The sequence below is a fragment of the Amaranthus tricolor genome, chromosome 1 (assembly GCF_026212465.1).
Source record: "Amaranthus tricolor cultivar Red isolate AtriRed21 chromosome 1, ASM2621246v1, whole genome shotgun sequence".
NCBI classification, from domain to species: Eukaryota; Viridiplantae; Streptophyta; class Magnoliopsida; order Caryophyllales; family Amaranthaceae; genus Amaranthus; species Amaranthus tricolor.
In genome coordinates, this window is record NC_080047.1 from 8772277 (window position 1) to 8792225 (window position 19949).

General features: G+C 32.8%; 1 protein-coding gene across 1 annotated transcript; it reads right to left on the reverse strand.

Annotated features, from left to right (window-relative positions):
• Nucleotides 1–413: 413 nt before the first annotated feature.
• Nucleotides 414–7195, reverse strand: LOC130823462 (uncharacterized). Its single transcript, XM_057688111.1, has 5 exons — nucleotides 6985–7195; nucleotides 4862–4936; nucleotides 3771–3820; nucleotides 1870–3654; nucleotides 414–1664 (listed from the first exon to the last, which is right to left on the reverse strand). The coding sequence occupies exons 1-5, from the start codon at nucleotides 7193–7195 to the stop codon at nucleotides 414–416; spliced, it is 3372 nt and encodes a 1123-aa protein (XP_057544094.1).
• Between the last annotated feature and the right edge of the window lie 12754 nt (nucleotides 7196–19949).

Consider the following 19949-nt stretch of genomic DNA (forward strand, 5'->3'; position numbering starts at 1 on the left):
CGTTAGTCGTCTTCCACCTTCTTCATTCTCTTTATATTTTGAAGACCTCCATTGATGGAGAAGCAGCAACAGCTTCTTAATCATTCATTTTTTTTAACTTTCCTTTTCCATCAAATTAATCCCTAATTTCTTTCATGAAAAGCATCACTTATTCCAATTGTTGTTCAAGTAGGAGTTCAATTCCAAGAGAAACCCCAAGATGTAATCATGGTGTGAATGCCAAACTACAAACTGCTAGAAATGGGTCGCGAAAATAGAACTTGCTAAATATGTAAATGCAAATTACATTCATCATTAACCTTACATACTAAATTTGTCCAAAAATACACACTGCATATTACATTCCCAAAAGCTCATAAGTGTTGGAATTAGTAGTTACATTACAATCAAACTACTATCAAACTACACATTCATCATTGGTTTGTTGCAGATGCCTGAGTTAAGATAATATTTTGTGTGGATTGACTTTCTTTTCGTGGTCTACCCTTTCCTCGTTGACTTACTGTTTCGATGGTAGTAACAGAACCATGTGTACTTCCTTTACTACGACTACCAGTCACAGAACCACCTCTACTTCCTTGACCTGTTTGAATCCTTCTACCACCTCTTCCTATTGCACCTGGATTTGCAGATAAATCATGATGGGATGGGCGCGATGGTTGTGACTGTGGTGTTGTAGGATTTGCTTCATGTCTTGGTCTTCCTCTACTTCTTTTCAATGTTGGTTCTTCATTTTCAACGGATTTGCCTTTTTCAGGGCACTTTCGTTTGTTGTGCGTAGTGGATTTACAAATGCCGCAGCTCATTTGCATGCCATGTCTACTGAGCTTCCCTGGTTTCTTTGGGTCTTCATAAGGACTTTTTATTCTACTCTTTCTTGGTCTTCCAGGACCAATTTTTATTAGAGGTGGATCAATAGGCGCATTAACTTTGGGCCAATAACGCTCCCCTACACAAGGAGCTATGCTTCCTCCGTAAGCCCTTATGTATGCAGCTTTTGTGTAAGATTCATCCACATAGGACTCCACGTCTCTATGCAAGTAACATATGGCAGCAACACCATGGCAACAAGGTATCCCTTTTAGATCCCATTTTCTACAAGTGCACGACCTTTTTTCGATGTCTACTTGCAAAACATCAATGTGATGAGCAATTTGGAAAACAGCAGGTGTTGATGGCAGTACAGTACAATTTGAAGCTTCTTCTTTCTCTTTGTCTAATAAAGCATGTATTTTTGGACATAAAACTCCACTCCATTTAGTTGCACATTGTTCCTTCTTCGTAGCTAGTCTCTTCATTAACATAGTCCTAATGTCATCAAGCATGTCGATCAAGTGTTTTGATCTTGCGTGCATGATATAATTATTGAACGTTTCTGCCATGTTACTCAAAATCACATCACACTTGGAATCCACCTTCACATAAGCTCGACAGAACAGGTGCGGATTTGCAAGCTTAAACGCCTCGACAGCAAGAGGGTTTACCTTCTCCATATCACTAATTGCCTCGCAAAAATCAGCTTCATTGTAAGCTTTTGCACACCTCCAAAATAATAACTTCATTTCTTCACCCTTGAAAGACTTGTTCCAATTGGTGTATATATGCCTCGCACAATGCCTATGTTCGGCATTTGGTAGTTCAAGCTTTACAGCCCTTAAGATACTCTGCAATGTAATGTATGCACCAGAATATGCTATAATTAGTATATGTTGTAATGTAAACATAATGTGCAATGTAAACATAATGTGCATCAGTATATGGAATGATGTGCAGCAGTATATGCATCAGTTTAAGCTCAGAATGCAATGATGTGCAGCATCAGTTTAAGTAGACAGAATGCAATGATATGCTATATGTCAGTATACTAACCGGATGTTCATCTGAAATGATAGTCCATCCCGTGCCATTCGCATGTGGAACACATTTTTTAAGCTCAGCAAGGAACCACTGCCATGAATCATTATTTTCACCTTCAACCACAGCCCATACTAATGGATACATTTGCTCGTTCGGATCCCTTCCAACTGCACTAAGCAACATCCCACCCAAGAATGTTTTGATGAAACATCCATCAATGCACAAAACCCTCTTACATCCATTAATCCAACCTTCCTTAACACCTTCAAAACACACAAACAATCGTTGGAATGTAGGTGGCTTTGTCTTCTCATCGGTGACAACACAAAATTGGCTATTTGGGCTACTATTGTTCAAAGCTTGTATATAACTCATGAGTTTGCAATAATGTTGCTTCATTGAACCATGCAACTTTCTATGTGCAGCATATTTAATCTTATAAGCAAAGCCTCTAGTAATAATTATTCTATATTTTTTCCTAACGATTTCAACAATTTCTGAAGATGGAATGTGTGGTCTGCTTTTGAACAAGTCAAGTAACTCCTCAGCACACCAAGCGGCTTTAAACTGCCTATTGGAATCCATATTCCTCTGACATGTATGTGTACCATCAACTGTCTTTACAACATAAGAAGCTGTCCTCTTATCCCAACTAGCAAAAATCTTAAATGGACACCCCTTAACACATCTTACTCCAAGCCTTTGCAATCTTTTTTTGTCACTCGCACATATGGTAACATTTCTACCTTGAGCAACAGCATATTTAATAACAGCTTGTCTAAATTCTAAAGAATTACCAAACACAATTCCAACACACCATTTAAACTTTCTAAAATCAGTCTTATCATGAACTACAACAGGTGTTTCAGTTTCATCATCACTATTTTCATAATCAGAAAATACATCATTTAGAGGGTACTCACCAATTTGTAGATTAGATTGGACACCACCATCATCCTCTTCCACTGACAAGTCTTCAGTTAATACAAGATCCAGTGACTCATCTCCTTCACAATCTTCCTCATCTGGGAAAATATAGTCCAGATCTTCACTATCATCACCTTCTTCAAAAACTTCATCACTTCCTTCACGTACCTCATCTTCACCTCCATTAACTTCATCAATAGCCTCATTTAACTTTGCATCAGGACTAGGAATAGTCTCAAACCAATCATTATGAAAGTTCAGCTCATCTTCAGAAAGCCCACTTTCAATGGGGATAAATCTACAAGTATTTTCTAATATAGAGGTTGAAGGAAGATCTGAGTTAATGCTTTGCACAGCAACTTGGTTTTCAGATTCAATTAAAGCATCTGAAATGGATGGTGGGTTAGGCTTCTTAGTTAATTTGTGGGGACCACGAGTCTTACTCTTATGTGGCTTCCTAGGAGTCAATTTCTTCCTTGAAACCAATAAACTATTGTCTCCATCCAAGTTCCTAGTTGCTTTCCCTAGTAATTTAGTGAGGTTGTCATCATCCATATTATTCACTACATATACATCTATTGCCTTAGACTCAATAACAGCCTTAGCCATTTCACCCACAGATTCATCATCATTGATTTTCCTCAACCCATCCTCAAAAGCCATAGAAGTAGGATGCAAATAGTATAGGGTAAAGGGAGATTTGTAACCCACATCTTGCTCAACAATCCCTTTGAGTTCAAACCAAGAAATTTTGTCTGGGTCTACACTAATTGTTTTACACATACCACCCACATACTCTACTCCAACCTTATTTTTCTTGAACACCCCATCATACCACCATTTTAGAGTAACTTCATCAAATAAACTACCCTATTAACAACAATTAAATTTAAAAAAAATCAGAATCATATAGGGTTCGATTAAAAAAAATTGCAGAAATTTAAAGCTTTCACTTACCATTTGAAAGGTCGACTAGCATCAAATACCTTGGAGATGAGAGTAATCGAGTTTTCCTTCGCGAAATTGTGCTGTACTTCTTCAAAATTTCAGAAGAAATTGGATATGATACATTGATACTTGAATGGGTTTATAGGAGAGATGAATGAGAGTAATTGAGTAGTTGCAAGTTTTTTTTTTTTAATTTTAAAAAAAAGGAAAAATAATAAATTTACCTATAAAACCAGTTGTAGGTAAAGTAACAACAGCACAGGTTAAGTGAGTCAATAGTTGAGATTATTCATGGTTAATCAATAGTTGAGATTATTGTAGGAAAATCGTGAATAGGTTGGATTATTCTGGATAAATTTTCCAATTTTTTAAAGATAAATAGTTTGAGCTTCTTGTATAGGCTCGTCTTACTGTGAGACGGTCTCATACAAGACTTCCTATAGTATATTTTAGGTGTTAGGATGCATTGGCTTTGCGAGGTAAGCCCTAGTTGAAGATTGTTTTGCCAGCAAAAGTGCATTGGTGTTTTATGAAATAATGAACTCGTGTCGTATGCCACATTATATTGTTAGAATAACTCGATTATTATTCGAGTATTTTGTTGTAATAAAAAAATAAAAAATATGTAAAATATTGGTTCCTTATTAGTTTCTTTGTGTTATCTATGAAAGTGGAGGAGTTTTTCAAATTTCACTATTTAATTAGTCTGCTTTCTTTGTAATGCTTTCTAATACTACTATATGGAGAAAATTTATGATTCAGTACCAAATATTGATAAATGACAAACAAATTGTTTGAGCTGAAAATGGATTTTGACATAAAGGTGGATGTTTTAATATGTGTTATGTATGAGATCCTCTCATTATAAGAATCTCTCATATAATTAGTTTATTTCTTTAATTAATCATTTTAAAATTATAATGATTAATTTAAGATATAGGAGATCATTCAAAGACTAAAAATGAATTACTTTAAAATTATAAGTAATTACTTTATGATTATAAATGTTTATTTTAAGACGATAATGCATATTTAGTTATTACAATAGGAATAGTCTCACTGCGAGACCATCTAATTTGAGAATTTTTATACATTAAATTAATAGAATTATTTGTAAAATCGGAATTACCTCTGTAAGTACTAGGAGAAACCTTAAATAACTCTAAACACTCTTTGGAGGCAAGGTTTGAAAATGATTGAATGACTAAATAACAATAAACAATGTACAAATGAAGTTACCTGACTCGCCTCTCAAGGAGCCTCGATGACACTTAAACTAGAAGACCGGAGAGGTGAAACATGACAAATTGTAGAGAGAGAAACTTTTAACAGTTGAACAATTGCAAAATTACTATGTATTTTTTTTTTATCATAGTTAGGAAGAAAAGTGCATCTAAAAATCAAATTCAAGTTAAAGAAAGTAATATATATTCCAATTAAAACAGAAGTGGTAGGGTGATAGTTAACAACTAATAGATGTCAGTATTGGGCACTTTTAATATGTCCTTACTTTGTGTCTTCTCAACCCCATTGAAATTGAAACATGGCGCATTTTTACTGTGAGAATTTTTAACATTTACGGCCCGTTTGGTTGATGGTAATAAAGTAATGGGAATGAAATGTTGTAATGACAATAGTAATGAAGGAATGGATATGAGAATTGGTAATGAAAAATTTTTTGTTTGGTGTGCATGACTAAAGAATGGTAATGGAAGATAATATTCCATTGATTGCATTTGGTTGTTAGTAATAAAAAATGGTAATGACTCTTAGTTTCATTATTGTATATTTGTATCTAAAAGCATTATTGTATCTAAATTATTCTATCTAATGATTCTTTTTTTAATAATAATATTTTTTTAGATAATTATATACATTACTTTTTTTTTCTTCATTATTTTTTTTCTTCAGCTCGAAACAACATTACCTTATTTTATTACCACAGTAATACTTCATTACCATTACCGCCTAATACCAGATTGTTTGATGGTAATAAAAATGGCCATTTTTGGTAATTTCATTACCTTATTTAATTACCATTCATTACCATTAAAGGCATCCAAACAACCAAATTTTTCATTACTTAATTTTATTACCATTACCGCCCTCTAATACCATATACCAAACGGGCCGTTAACATTGTAATTTCAACAGGACAAAGAGTGAAAATCCTCAATTGACAAGTATTGTATCCAATTAAAAGCGATCGTCTCTCACTTTCATAGTGTCACATGTAAATTACTTTGCACTAATAATATATTAATCTTTTGAATAAAGTACATTGCTTCTTCCTCAAATTAATTTGCTATATATTTATTATATCGTTGTTTGAAATTAATTGCTATAATTCTTGTTAGATTAATCTTCAAATTATATTACCACCATACCATATTGAATTGCCTAATTCAATAGCTAATTAATTGTTTGAAACCGAAGAGTCACTAAAGTGCATAATTTGATAACCAATGGTTTCGTAATCTTTCAACTTGGTTTTAGTTGTTTGGTTTTGCATTGAAATTTGAATAAAAATGCATTTTTTTTTTCCAGAGAAATGTTGGATTTATTGGTCCTGCCACCTTTTGTATAAGTCTATAAGATCATTCACAGTGAGACTCCATACAAAAGATATATTATACTAAAAATTTTTATTATCGGATAATTTAATTTAAGTATAAAGCACGTCTCACGATGAGACCATCTCAAAAAAGAATTTACGTAACAACAACCATTATTTCCTTGACAGGGCGAATGAATTTGATACAATATACTGATTTATTTATTGAATTTAGTTCACTTTAAAAAATAAGTAAAATATTAAGTAAGCAAAAAAACAATTATTATAAATAAAATTAGTTAAAATAATAAAAATTAAAATAACTAAACAAGATTTGAAGCTAAATAAGCTGTAGCAACCATTCAATTGTTTAATCTTAGAATTCATTAATCAAATTGAAGTAAAATTAAGAATACAAATAATTTAAAAAAAAAATTGATATGAAAACTTAATAATTACAATCATTCATTTTTGATAAAAGTAAGAGGAAAAGAAAAAACAATGCATTAGAAAATACGGACCATATTTAGAATTCATAAACTTATTAAAAATTACTAGAACCACTAATAACAGCGGAAAAATATCCAATAATTCATATCATAGCAACCAAAATACTACATTTTCTGAAAATTATAGTACTAGAAAATTACTGCAAATTACTCAATTCCAGAAAATATGAAAAAACATCATAGAAAGACCACCGATAAGAATTCCAGGTACAGACAAGGCAGCGCCGCCATTCTGAGTCGGAGCAGGTGCAGGGACAAAAGAAAGACTGGGTGAATTTGCCGGGGCAGGTGCAGGAGCAGGACCATTGTGTTTGTGGTGACCGTGAGCGGAGATCGAAGCAAGAATGGCGAGCAGAATACAGGTAAAGAACACCATGGATGAGTTACAAATTTGTGCCATTGGAGATTTCAGATTAGAGTATTTGATGGACAAATGAAAATTTGGGTGTAATTGGTAGATGGAAGATTAGGGGGTTTTGTTATATTGGGTGGTGAAATAAATAGGGTTTGTGATGTGGGCGGCAAGGAGAGGAGGCGTAGAGATTAGATAGGTGAGGTCTACTTATAGTGTGAGAAATGTTCACTGACGTGTTTTGAATCACTTGGAAATTAGATTTTACATTCATATTGATTTTTGTATAATTTTAAATTTATTTTAAAGTCGAATTGAGTTGTATTCAGTTATAAGGTTGGATAAATATCAGATGTTTAGACAACAGAATTAGTATGCGACTAATGTAATTTCAAATTGTAATAGTTCTATGAATTTGAAATTATGTTTTTATTGTTATTTTTTTTAATAGTTATGAAGTATAAGATAAGTCGGAGGTAGGGATAAGCATGAGTCAGATCTGGGTTAGGTCCGATTAGATCCATATTTAGATTTTAATTTTTTATTGGATCCAAATCTAGACCCAATTTTATAGGGTCTAAAAATTTTGAACTTGGACCCAAATCCTTAGGGTCGGGCGATTCTACTTTTGGACCTGGGTCAAAATTATATATTTTTTTTGAATTTTTTTTTAAAATATATTATACAATTTCATACATTCGTATAAAAATATTTAAACATTTTCAACTAACAAGGATCTTCTAATATTTTATACTAATTGAGTGAACAAATATATAAAACTTTCCAACATTTAAGTTCTTAGAACGAAATATTTATCAAGTCTTTGATCTTTAAAGTGTAGATACAACGACTATATTTCATATTAAATGAACCGACAAAGTTCCAAATCACATAATATTTCAAAATTTATAACAATTTCAAACCAAACAATTAAATTCACATGATTGCTAATATATAATTTTAGAAAAAAGATGTAATAGGTCTATGGGTTGGATCTAGGTGGACTTAGACTCACACACTAAGGTCATAGATCAGATCCAACTCGAATCTATAGGATTTAAAAATAAGTGGATCCAAAACCTTAAATTAGGATTGAGTCAGGTCTAGACCCTTAATATTAAAGACCCATGTCCATCCCTAGCCGAGAGATAAGGAGGGCGAAGAGGAATAGCCAAAACTCAACTCAAAACCTTACCTAAAAAAGTGGTACAACTAAAATAAGATCTCAGGGTTGGATTAAGTTGCTTTTCTGTCTTTTTTTGTTTATCAAAATTTTAATTCATACACAAATTTATACTTCCTCCTATTTATAGAAAATGTGACATTTTCTTATTGGATCAATTTACTGAAAATGTTTCATTTTTATTTTTGTCATTCTTTTTTACCCTTTTACCCTTACTATAAACAATACAATAACACATAAATATCAATGCTCTTTATGGAAAAACAAAATCTTCCACCTACTTTTAAGTGGTCCTCCACCCCTCCATAGTTTTGGTGCAAAACTCAAATATCTCATTCTCTATAAAAGGAGGGAGTATAAAATAATTAAATACTAAAATTAATTTCATGCAAAGATTCAATCTAAGCTACGAGCACTATGAGTAACAGGTTAAAACTCCGTATTTTGAGGGTCTAAATTTATTTATACTTGTGTATAAACAATCACAAATTACTAGAAATTGTCAATTGTGAAGCATTTCATGTTCTATTGAGTATTAAAAAAATGTATATTTTCAATTAGAAACATTAGATGTAAATAACTTAATTTACTAATTAGTATGTTAATTTGCTGTAGTTTTTGATTAATTGGGTAAATTGAGTATCACTTAGAAAGATGGACACGCATTCGTATCTGGAGAGAACATGTATGTTTCAACTTTTTTTTTTTTTTTTTTTACTTTTCTAATTACATTACATTTGTTTTCTTGTTTTGGAATTTCCAAAACTTACGCAAATATGCTTCACAAAATATAGTAAAAAATTATCACTCCAAAAAAATAATTAGCAAAAATTATGAAAAAAAGTATAATTTGATAGTGTGGTGCTTTCAATGTAGGCAATCATCTTGATTTCAATATCAATATTTTATTTGTGGCAAAAGGCTATGGCAGACAATTTACATATTTATAGATATAATAACATTAATAGCTTTGCTTATGAGTTTGTAACGTATTCTCTTTATTATCCTCTTTCACGATTTTGTCCACTTCTTGGATTTTAATGGTAAATTTTTTAATTAATACTCATTCTCATTTATTTTGAATCATTTTAGTTTATCAAATATTATAATTCGAAATAAGACTTAACATAAATACAATATTGAAGTATTTAACAAAGTATTAAAATTTGCAATTAGTTTTAATTAATGATTTATTTTAACCTTGATTTGTTATTTGAAATCGTGACCTTTATTTAAAAAAAATATGTATACTTTTCTCTTTTGTGTGTGAAATTTTTTGAGGAAATATTTTTATTTAAAAATTACTCCCTCCAATTCATTATCAATGTCTCATTTGCTTTATCCACTCTATTTAATGCACTTATTTGATCCTTAATATCTCTAATTATGAATAAATAAAAGTATGAAAAATTAATATAAATAATCTTTACATTGAGACAAATTAAATAAGATCCCACTTGACTATGTTTTAACTTATAGATTAATAATAAAATACAAATAAAAAATAAGAGATAAATAGTGTCCAAAAAGCAAATAGGACATTAATAGTGTCCAAAAAGCAAATAGGACATTAATAATGAATTGATGGGAGTAAAAATAGTATAATCGTTGTACCAATTGTGAATTTCAATTTGTGAGTATATTTTAAATACGTTAAAGTTTAAACCAAAGAAATGAGTTAGAGCAATGAGAATCCAATTGTCAATTATATGAACATGTATAAATTATACATTTAGTCTAGAGGGTTGACGAACTGCTGGGTTCGACCCATTCAACTCGAAAAATGGGCAGATTTAAATAAATTTTTTTAAAAAAACTTAAATTTGAAGGGATAATACCCGCCTGCTAAGTTAAACGGGCGGGTAGCGATGCCAAAAATATATGCGCGGGTATACCCGCCTGCCCGCAAAGTTTAATATATTATTTATTAAATAATTAATTCTATTGATTTGAAACTAGTAGTCTACTGTCTTGTACTACTAGTCTACTACATACCCAACTTATGTAATTAGAGTTCATACCCATTATGATAATTTTTTTAATTTATTATGATTGGAGAAATATATGTCTGGACTTCTTACTCCGTAGTCAGATAAATCGATAATGCAATACTTTTGTTGGATTATCCAACATAATGTTTATATTTATGTAATTTGAGTATTTTGAGACTTTTTATGTATTTGGAGTATTTTGGATGTATTTTAATTGTTATTAAAACTTAACTTTATAATTTGTATTATATTTTAATTTTTATATAATAAATATCAGCCTACCCTCGGGTCCCACCCACTTTAATAATGGGCGGCTAGCGACAAAAAATATGCCTGCAATTGCGAGCGAACTTTTGAATATTTGAACCCGCGGGTAAATTTTTGAAATACTTAAGCAAAAAAAATTAATTAAATAAACTAAATTCTAAACTTATTCCAAAAGTAAGCGTGAAAATCTCAAACCTGAGGTTTGGGTCTGTTCGCAGTTACTTACTTCAAACAGGTCAAAAAAGACAAAAATAGCTGTTCCCACTTAGTAACTGGGGGAACAATTGTTTTGTCCTGTTGCTGTTCGCAGTTACTAACTGCAAACAGGTCAAAACAAGACAAATAGCTGTTCGCAGTTAGTAAGTGCGAACAACTTCAGGTTTGAGAATTTCACGCTTACTTTTGGAATAAGTTTAAAACTTAGTTTATTTAATTATTTTTTTTTTGCTTAAAAATTTCAAATTTTCTAAATTTTTAGGTACTATCTAATCCACTACCCACCCAAACCCGCCCATGAACACCTCTACATTTTAGCCTCAAACCAAAATTCTTTTGGTGGTTAATATTGTTGATTGAAGGTGTTAGTTTTGATTTCACTTTCATAAACTTAAACTCAATTCAAGGGAAAGATTGTTGTAATGTGATTGGAGTGGAATAAAGTTTTAGATTCTTTTGTTTTGGATAAACCATTATTGTTAAATATTTTTGACAATTGCGTTATGGTCCAAAACATTTGTATGACTATTTTGGTGCCAGAATGTTGAAAGTTAGGATCTTGGATCTTTAAAAACATAAAATTGTAATTCTGTAAATAATGTGTTATTCTAAAATAATTAAATATTTTTTTAAAGAAAAATTAAACTAAAAATAAAACAAAAATATTAAAAACACATGGGGTTGATAATTTTGATTATTGCTTATGAGAAACGACACACATGGATCAAGTTGGGATAAAAATCTCACTAACTAGAATTAATTAGAGAGACCTATGATTTGAATATATTTCAAATAACCAAATGTAAATTATAAACAGAACACTGCTGTTGCCTGTTATGAGTATTTTTTCATAAATTATGGTGTAGTTTATTATATTTATTATATTTGATTTTTTATATAATTAATTATTTAACATGTTATTTTGATCATTTATATATTATGTTAGAGCAAATGCTCTTCCAATGGAGATTCTAATATACAAAGAATGATAAAGATTGGAAAAATGTAAAAAAATAAACAAACACACTAAGAATTGAAAGGCGGAAAAATCCTAATATCAAATTGATATTAGACTATAAAACCTACCCAATGAATGAAGACAATTGTATTGATTAGTTATTGATTACACACTAATCAATCTAACAATGGAGTTGAAAAATTATAGAAATTACAAGAGTAATTGAAAATCACTAATTACTCAAAAACTCAAATTTTTGGCGCTCTCTCTCCATTTAAATCAATCTCACTTGTGTTTCTCTCTCTTGATTACAATGTAATACACATTGCCACAAATAATGAACAAAGGAGTATTTATAAGGCTTGAGAACTACAATAGACAACAAGAACTCACGTGCTAAAACAAAAAGTCCCAAAACAGAAACATGCGAACCAAATGACCGACTCTTGCTCGACTGGGTTGAGCTAACTGCAGCAGGTCGAGCAATGATTCTCGAGTGGGTTGATCGTAAGAGCAGAACCTTCTGATCTCTTCTGTTTTGATACTTTGAACAACCTTCATACTTATCTCAATCATTTCATACTCCACAACATCAACTAAGCAAATAGATTATGAGTCACAAACATAATATATTGAACTATACACATTAAACATTATAAAAAGTTAATATCATAAAAGTATGTGATTAGACGATTTAAATAAAATCTCACTTAACTATATTTTTTTACATGTTAGCCGCTTATATAAAATAAGCTTGAACAATATATATTAAAAACGATTACACAACGAGTATTTTAAAATAGAGGAATTATATGAGGTTGGTGAAAGGCACATGGGTAAGCGCCAAACTTGGGGCGAGTTTAGGGCGACGACAAACGGGAAACATCATGGCATGTTTGACGAATGAAAATCAATACATGACTTGTGGAAAGCTGGAACTCCCAACTTGTAGTGGTTAGTCGCTTTCCATTTGTCGACATCGTCTTTTTGACTAACTCACCAAATTGTAATACAACTAGTTTTCAGGACTCTTAAGAGAGGTTTTATAAAATCATTCTATTAAAGTTTAATGTCTATTCTTATTTTATTTTTCTATGGGCATTTTCAATTAAATTTAGTCTCTCAAAGAGACCGTCTATTACAACTCATACAAGAATTTGTGATTCAATGAACTGCCAATTGCGTACCAGTAGGGCTGGGCCAATATGTTCGATTCTTCAAGAAACCCACATGTAATAAATCTTGAGCGAGACCATTTAGACAAATACTTACAAGAAATTCAAATTTAAAATATTAATGAGTATTTTAATATTTAAAGTGAATGTTTTGATTAATAAAATTGGATTATTTAGATCAATTTGAAATTGTTTTATAATACCATTTTAAATAAAAATATAATTTGTGATAAATTATGAAATGAATTATAGCTGATTAAAGTAGGTCATTACTAGAGCTTCTTAAAAAGTCTTATTTGTCATTCCACAACAAAATTCAATTTTCGTGCCAAAGAGGTAAAGCCGAGTCAATTTTCTTATTAATAAGTAAGAAGCCGACTCGGCTTTTGGTGCTGATCACACCCAATACCCATTTGTCTATACGTGAGTACAAGACTTAACCATAAAGTCTAAATACAAGAGTAAGGCTAATATTTTTATGGAAATGCTTGAATAGAGATCATACGTTAAAAGCTATAATATCAAATCTAAGAAAACACTTATTAAATAATGAAAAAGTGATTTTTATTAATAATTCATATAAACGAATAACAAATGTGTTACATACATAATTAACATAATAAAATTTATCAAAAAAAAAGAATGTAAGTTAGTCTAGTGTTTAAAGATGATAGAAAAGACAGAGAATAGAAGAGAAAAAGCAACAACAGCAGTAGAAATTAAAAGGGAAAATCCAGTTCCGGCAGCTGGTGCCGGTGATGGCGACAAATCCTCACCATTAACCGCCGCAACAATTGCTAGAATGGTTGCAATCAACAAGTTCAATCCATTCATGTTCATTGCCATTCTTGATCTTTTTAAATTTGCTCAACTTGAATCACATTAAGGAAGAATAACTAAAGAAGAGAAAAATTGCTTGGAATTGAGATGATGTGAATTATGAGAATGTGAAAGTGGGTTTTTATAGCATCAATTGGAGGAAGAGTATGTAGGACCCACCAGAAAACTAGGGGAGTTACATATGGGTCTATCCTCAAGTCAAGTCATTTCGTTAAAAAATTATTTAAAACCTGTTCAGCACAGTATTCTTATTATATTTGACATACACGTTCATAAATAATAAAATCTTAATACATACACGTTAAAAAATATACGATTAGATAATTAAAATAAGATCTCACTTGAATATACTTTTTCTTACTTCCTCCACTCTGAAATACTCGCTACATAAACGATTTTTGACACTATTCTTCGTTCAGGCTTATTTTATATATTGCGGCTAATGTTTGAGACAAAATACAGTCAAGTGAGATTTTGTTTCAATCATCTAATCGCATACTTTCATAATATTAAGTTTTTATAATTTTTAGATGTGTATGGTTTAATATATAAGTGATCAAAATAAGACTTTCGATAGCGTAAAAAGTCGAATATAGTAAGTATAATAGAACGGAAAAAATACTCCCTCCACACGAATATAAATGTCCCATTTGCTTGGGCACGGATATTAAGAGTGGTGTGGGCTCCATTAAAAAGGTGGTAGTTGGGTAAGTAGTGAAAGGTAATTAGTGAAGGGTAAGTAGTGAAGGGTAGTTGGGTAACTAAAGTATATGGGGTTATTCGTAATTACTTGTATGAACTAAAGATATTTAGGTAAAAAAAGATTGATAAAAATAAAAATGAGACAAAATAATATAATTTTGCCAAATAAAAAAATATGACAAATATATTAGGGTGGAGGGATTATATATTAGTCATAAAATATAAAATGAACTTAAAGAATGAATACCGCGTAAAAAATTAATTTATTAGATATTAGAGGAGTAACATTCTGAATTCCTTTGAAACGGACAGATGACTTACTGGACCAATAAGAATCTGACACGTTGCAGTAAGAATGAACAATGAAGATGTCAGAGAGATTGGTTGGATTATGATTTGGTACTATTAAAGAAGAGAAGGACAGAAGGTATTAATAGATCGGCATTTTCATATATCGCGATTCTTTTTATTTTATCGTCATCTTTTTAGTAGAATTACGAATTTGTCCTTAAATTTAAGACTTATTTAACAAATGTAAATCACATTTAATAACACTGTTATCACTTAAAAAACATTTAACTTAAAGTTTAAACGTAATTCCGAATATTTTTATCGTGAACTTATATATATTGAATTTACAGTAGCGCCCTTGTATAACATACGAATTCAAGCACGGTACTATCTCTCTAAAAACGTTCTTCGATTTTAAACAAGCTATTAGTTGAAATCGATTAACTATGGCTAACAAAAGCGACTATGAATCGGATCCGGTACGTACTTTGATCGATTTGAATAGGTGTAATTTTTATATAAAAAAATTGCAGTCGCAAAAATTAGGTGACTGGACCACGGAGGAGTTGCACAAAACGTGAGACTGGACCGCAGTTCAGTCGCACAAATATTTTGTGCGAGTCCTCCATGGTGCCGTCGCACATTTTGTGCGACTCCTCCATGGTCCACTTGCCCAGTTTTTGCGACTCCTTTTTTTATAATTTTTTTTTATTATTTACATTATTATTATGAAAATTATATAAATAATTTTTTATTTATTTAGTAGTTTATATTCTTGTTATGTTTTAATATATGTTGTAGTAAATTATTATTATTTATATTAATAATAATAATAATAATAATAATAATAATAATAATAATAATAATAATAATAATAATAATAATATTGTTATTATTATTATTATTATTATTATTATTATTATTATTATTATTATTATTATTAATGTAAGTAATTTATATTATTAACATTATTATTATTTTGTTATTATTAACTTAAATAATTTATAATTATATTCTTATTATTATTTTCTTATTATTTAATATTGATATGTTTTATTATTATTATAATTATTTAAATTTATTTTTTGTATTGTTCTTATTTTAATATTAATTATTGAAGTATATTATAATTTTTAATTAATGGTAATTTGTATTACTATTATATTAATATTAATTATTAAAGTAAATTATAATTTTTATTTATTATTGAATATTTTTATTATTAATGTTTGTATGTATAATTTTTTAATAACCCAATGTATGGTTTATTTCATATTTCAAATTTGCAGGACTTTGAAAACTTAGGAGACAATGTAGATTACTCTGGTAGATTTGTTACGAATAGGGAATTTGATTCTATAGATAAATTACATTGTTGGGCCGATGAGATAGCAATAACAATTGGTTTTCAATTTACACGTGCTTCTTATAAACAAAATGAAGGACGTTCTAGAATTAGTTTGTATTTAAAATGTCACTGCTATGGTAATATTAGGGGTGATTTGCATAACCTAGATAATGTTGTCGACCTGGTTCTAAAAGTAGAACATGTCGGTGTAAATTTATGATTGTAGCAAGTAGTCTTAAACCAGAAGAAAGACCTTGGACGGTGAGGGTTCGTCCTGGGGAAAAAGGTAGACATAATCGCTCGTTTTTAGTGTATAGAGATGGTTATGTAAGGGCAAATAGGATGAATGTAGATATTCGGGAGCACATACGACAGCTCAGTGCAACCGTGCAACCTGCCTTTATCATGACTTCAATTAGGAAAAATTTTTCTTGTTTTTTTTTAATAGTATGAATCAGATATACAATGCTAGGCAATCAATAAGGAGACAAGAGATGGAGGGTAGGACTCCCCTTCAACACTGTCTTTATATAGCCACAGAGCTTAATTACGTGGTCTGGACAGACTTGGATAGTGAAGGGGGATAGAGTAGATTATTAGTTGTAAATCCTACCTCTATCCAAATGATACGTACGTGGCCGTATGTTGTGTTGATAGATAGGAATGACGCCAACTAATCACAACTTCTTGATTGCGTTCTGTTTGATGCGAGATGAGGCGGCTGTGTCATATTCGTGAGTGTTACAAGGATTCAGAGATATTTTAGGCACAACTCAAATTCTTAGCATCATCGTCACTGATCGAGATGAGGGTTTATCTGGAGCCATTCGTGATGTCTTCCCTGGTAAAAAAGTTTTGTTGATTAATTATTGTCGTTCTCTTTATTGAATATGTCTTAATTACGTTCAATGTTGTGTTTAATGTAGATGTGTGACATTTGTTATGCATTTGGCATATTGCCAAGGACGTTGAGAATATGGTGGACAAGTTGTGTGGCGGGAAAAGAAATCAACAAGGGCAAGTATTCAGGAAAAGTAGATGGAACCCCTTGGTTGAAAGTTCTACACTCGACGAATTTGAACAAAGATGGCAATCGATTGTGACTACTTGGTCGGTTAGAAACAGAAAGGTCGTTCGATATTTGGTTAGAACATGGATTCCACTGAAAGAGAAATTTGTGCGTGCATGGACGAATGACTGTTTACACATGGGTAACCAGACTACCAGCAGAGTTGAAAGACAACGCTTGTCTTTCAAGTATTATCTTGGTAGCGATAATAGATCATTTGACACCCTCTTTAAAAGGGCACACGCACAGATAACAAACCAGCAAGCCAGGATCCGACATGCGCTACAGAAATCCATGAATTCTGTTTTAAGGTCGTTGCGACATCATTTCTTTAGACCTTTATATTGCCATGTATCTATTCTTCCCTTGGAGATGCTATAAATTTAGATAGTCCATAGTGTAACACAATGTGTAAATCATTATTTATTTTAACTGTAAAAATGTAGATGAAATTCAATTTATAGATAGTCCATAGTTATACTATTGTGTGCATCATTATTTAGTTTAACTATACATGTAAATGTGATTCAGTTTGTAGATGGAATTCAATATGTATAGTAATGATGTAAATTAATAAAAGCATTGATGTAAACATAAATTAAATATAATGTAAAAGGCCTTGACGTAAATAAATAAAAGCATTAATGTAAATTAGTTTAACTACAGTCTATGAAGGGCCATGCCCCTTAAAAGCTTGCCATTTGGCAAATAAATCTTTTACATCATCCAGGTATACATCTAAAGCATGTCTTTCCCGGGGGGTCATTTCCCCAACAGGAGGCAATCTCACCAATGGAGCATCTAAATAACACAAAGACATAATAGAAAACAAATTAATTCAAAAAACTTACATATTCCGATCTACTTTCAGCTGAACCAAAACCCGCACTCGATCCTTCGCCGGGAAGGATGTATGGGTGGGAGCACACTCTGAACTAGTCAACGTAACTAGGATCAACCTCTGAGGGAACAGATGCCTGACGAAGTGCCTAATCACCAAGGCGGGCACTATGGGGGAACCTACTTCATGCCTCCGTGTACATAGGCGGAGAAGCAAAGGTGACGGAATAGGTATTGTGTGCCGGTCGTACAGCCTGGCCTAGCCTCATAGGAGGGAGGGGGGAATAGCCTGCACAAAGCCGAGCTGTCGCACTGTCCTCTCCGGCAAATACACCTCAACGATATCAAAGCAAGTGATACCCCCGATGTAGGTGGTGCGTGGGTGCTGATTTAGCAATGCCCTTTGAGAATTCATGTACGAAGTCCATTCCACCTGCATACAAGCCAAGTTAACATATAAAAAAAATCTGAAATTAAAATAATATGAATAACAAAGTGTGATGTGATGTACAGTACTTGAGTCTCCGTCATGCAGTCCAGTATACTCCTGCAGTCCCTCAGCCTGTTGATCTTACGACCTGGCTTGGACGTAGACCACATCTCCGCCCTAGTCTTATTAGGCACATCTGCTTGGCGAGGATGAGGGCGGAAGGCGGGAAAGTACTCGTAAATCCATGTCTAAAGCAATGTGAAGCAACCAGCAATGGTCTTGCGACCAGCCCTAGATGCCATTCCTAGTTGGCGATACATGTAAGCAAGCGTCACTGCACCAACAGGTGATCTCATCCTGATCGACGTTGACGGTAAGTATAAGGTGAGGTCGCATGCCGGTTCTGGTCTTATCCGCCAGCAGGGCAGAGCTGACAATAGCCATGTAGTAGGCTGTCGACTGGCTCTCCATAGCCTGGGACCGATGGCACAACTGCATAACTTCAGCAATGTTGATGCAGCCTGCCTTGAATGTCCCTTTTCGTTGTAGCTTGGCCATGGTTCACCCAGTAGTGAACCTTCAATACCGACAATACCGACCTGCCACTCCCCCTCAGAAGGTTCACCCAGTAGTGAACCTTCAATACCTATGCCCAATATGCGTTGCACATCGTGCAACATAATCGTCATCTCCCCCCATGGCATGTAGAAGGTGTTCGTATCCGGCTGCCACCTCTCCACAAAGGCCGATATCAAACCATATTCAATGTGTTGGTGCATAATGTACGTTAGCCGGCCGAGGGGAGTGGCAGGTAGAACATCAAAACGCGCATCAATCATATCCCGCAGTCCGATGATCGCCTCCAACGGCTTCTTTCTACTACGGCACTCCAGAACCTGAGGCGTACGCTCAGAGCTGTCAAAATAACTTTAGCTATGTGCCCGCCAAGGCTGGGTATCAGGCGCGTATCTGTGGGCCCTCAGGCTGGGGCGATGTGACCAACCAGTCCATTGTAGCGGACTGTGAGCACCTGCTCCCACGTTTCGGGTCATTATCAACATGACCATATCCGGCACGCTCAGATGCGCCTAAGAATTAGGGCGGGCACATGCGAATTTTCCGTCGGGCCCCCGGACAACAGTCCCGTCCACTGGACGAAGAACAACACCTTGGTACTCAACATCATCAGCATCATCATCATCATCACTATAAACCCCCAACTACTCTGGAGGCTGCTAGCCTGATCATGAAAACGAGTACGCACTTGCTGCAGCGTACTCGACCGTTGGGCCTCACTGTGTCTGCTAGCCTCTTCCTACGTAACCCTCCTAGCAGAACCCGTTATCCCCCTCTCATGAGGGTCCCCTTTGAGCAGGGTAGGCCTAGAACTATTCCCGCTCAACAAGTTTCTAAAAAATCCCTTTCCTTTCCCGTGAGTACCAGCCATTTACTACAATTTTTGATAATTTAATTAACTATTATTAATAAATAA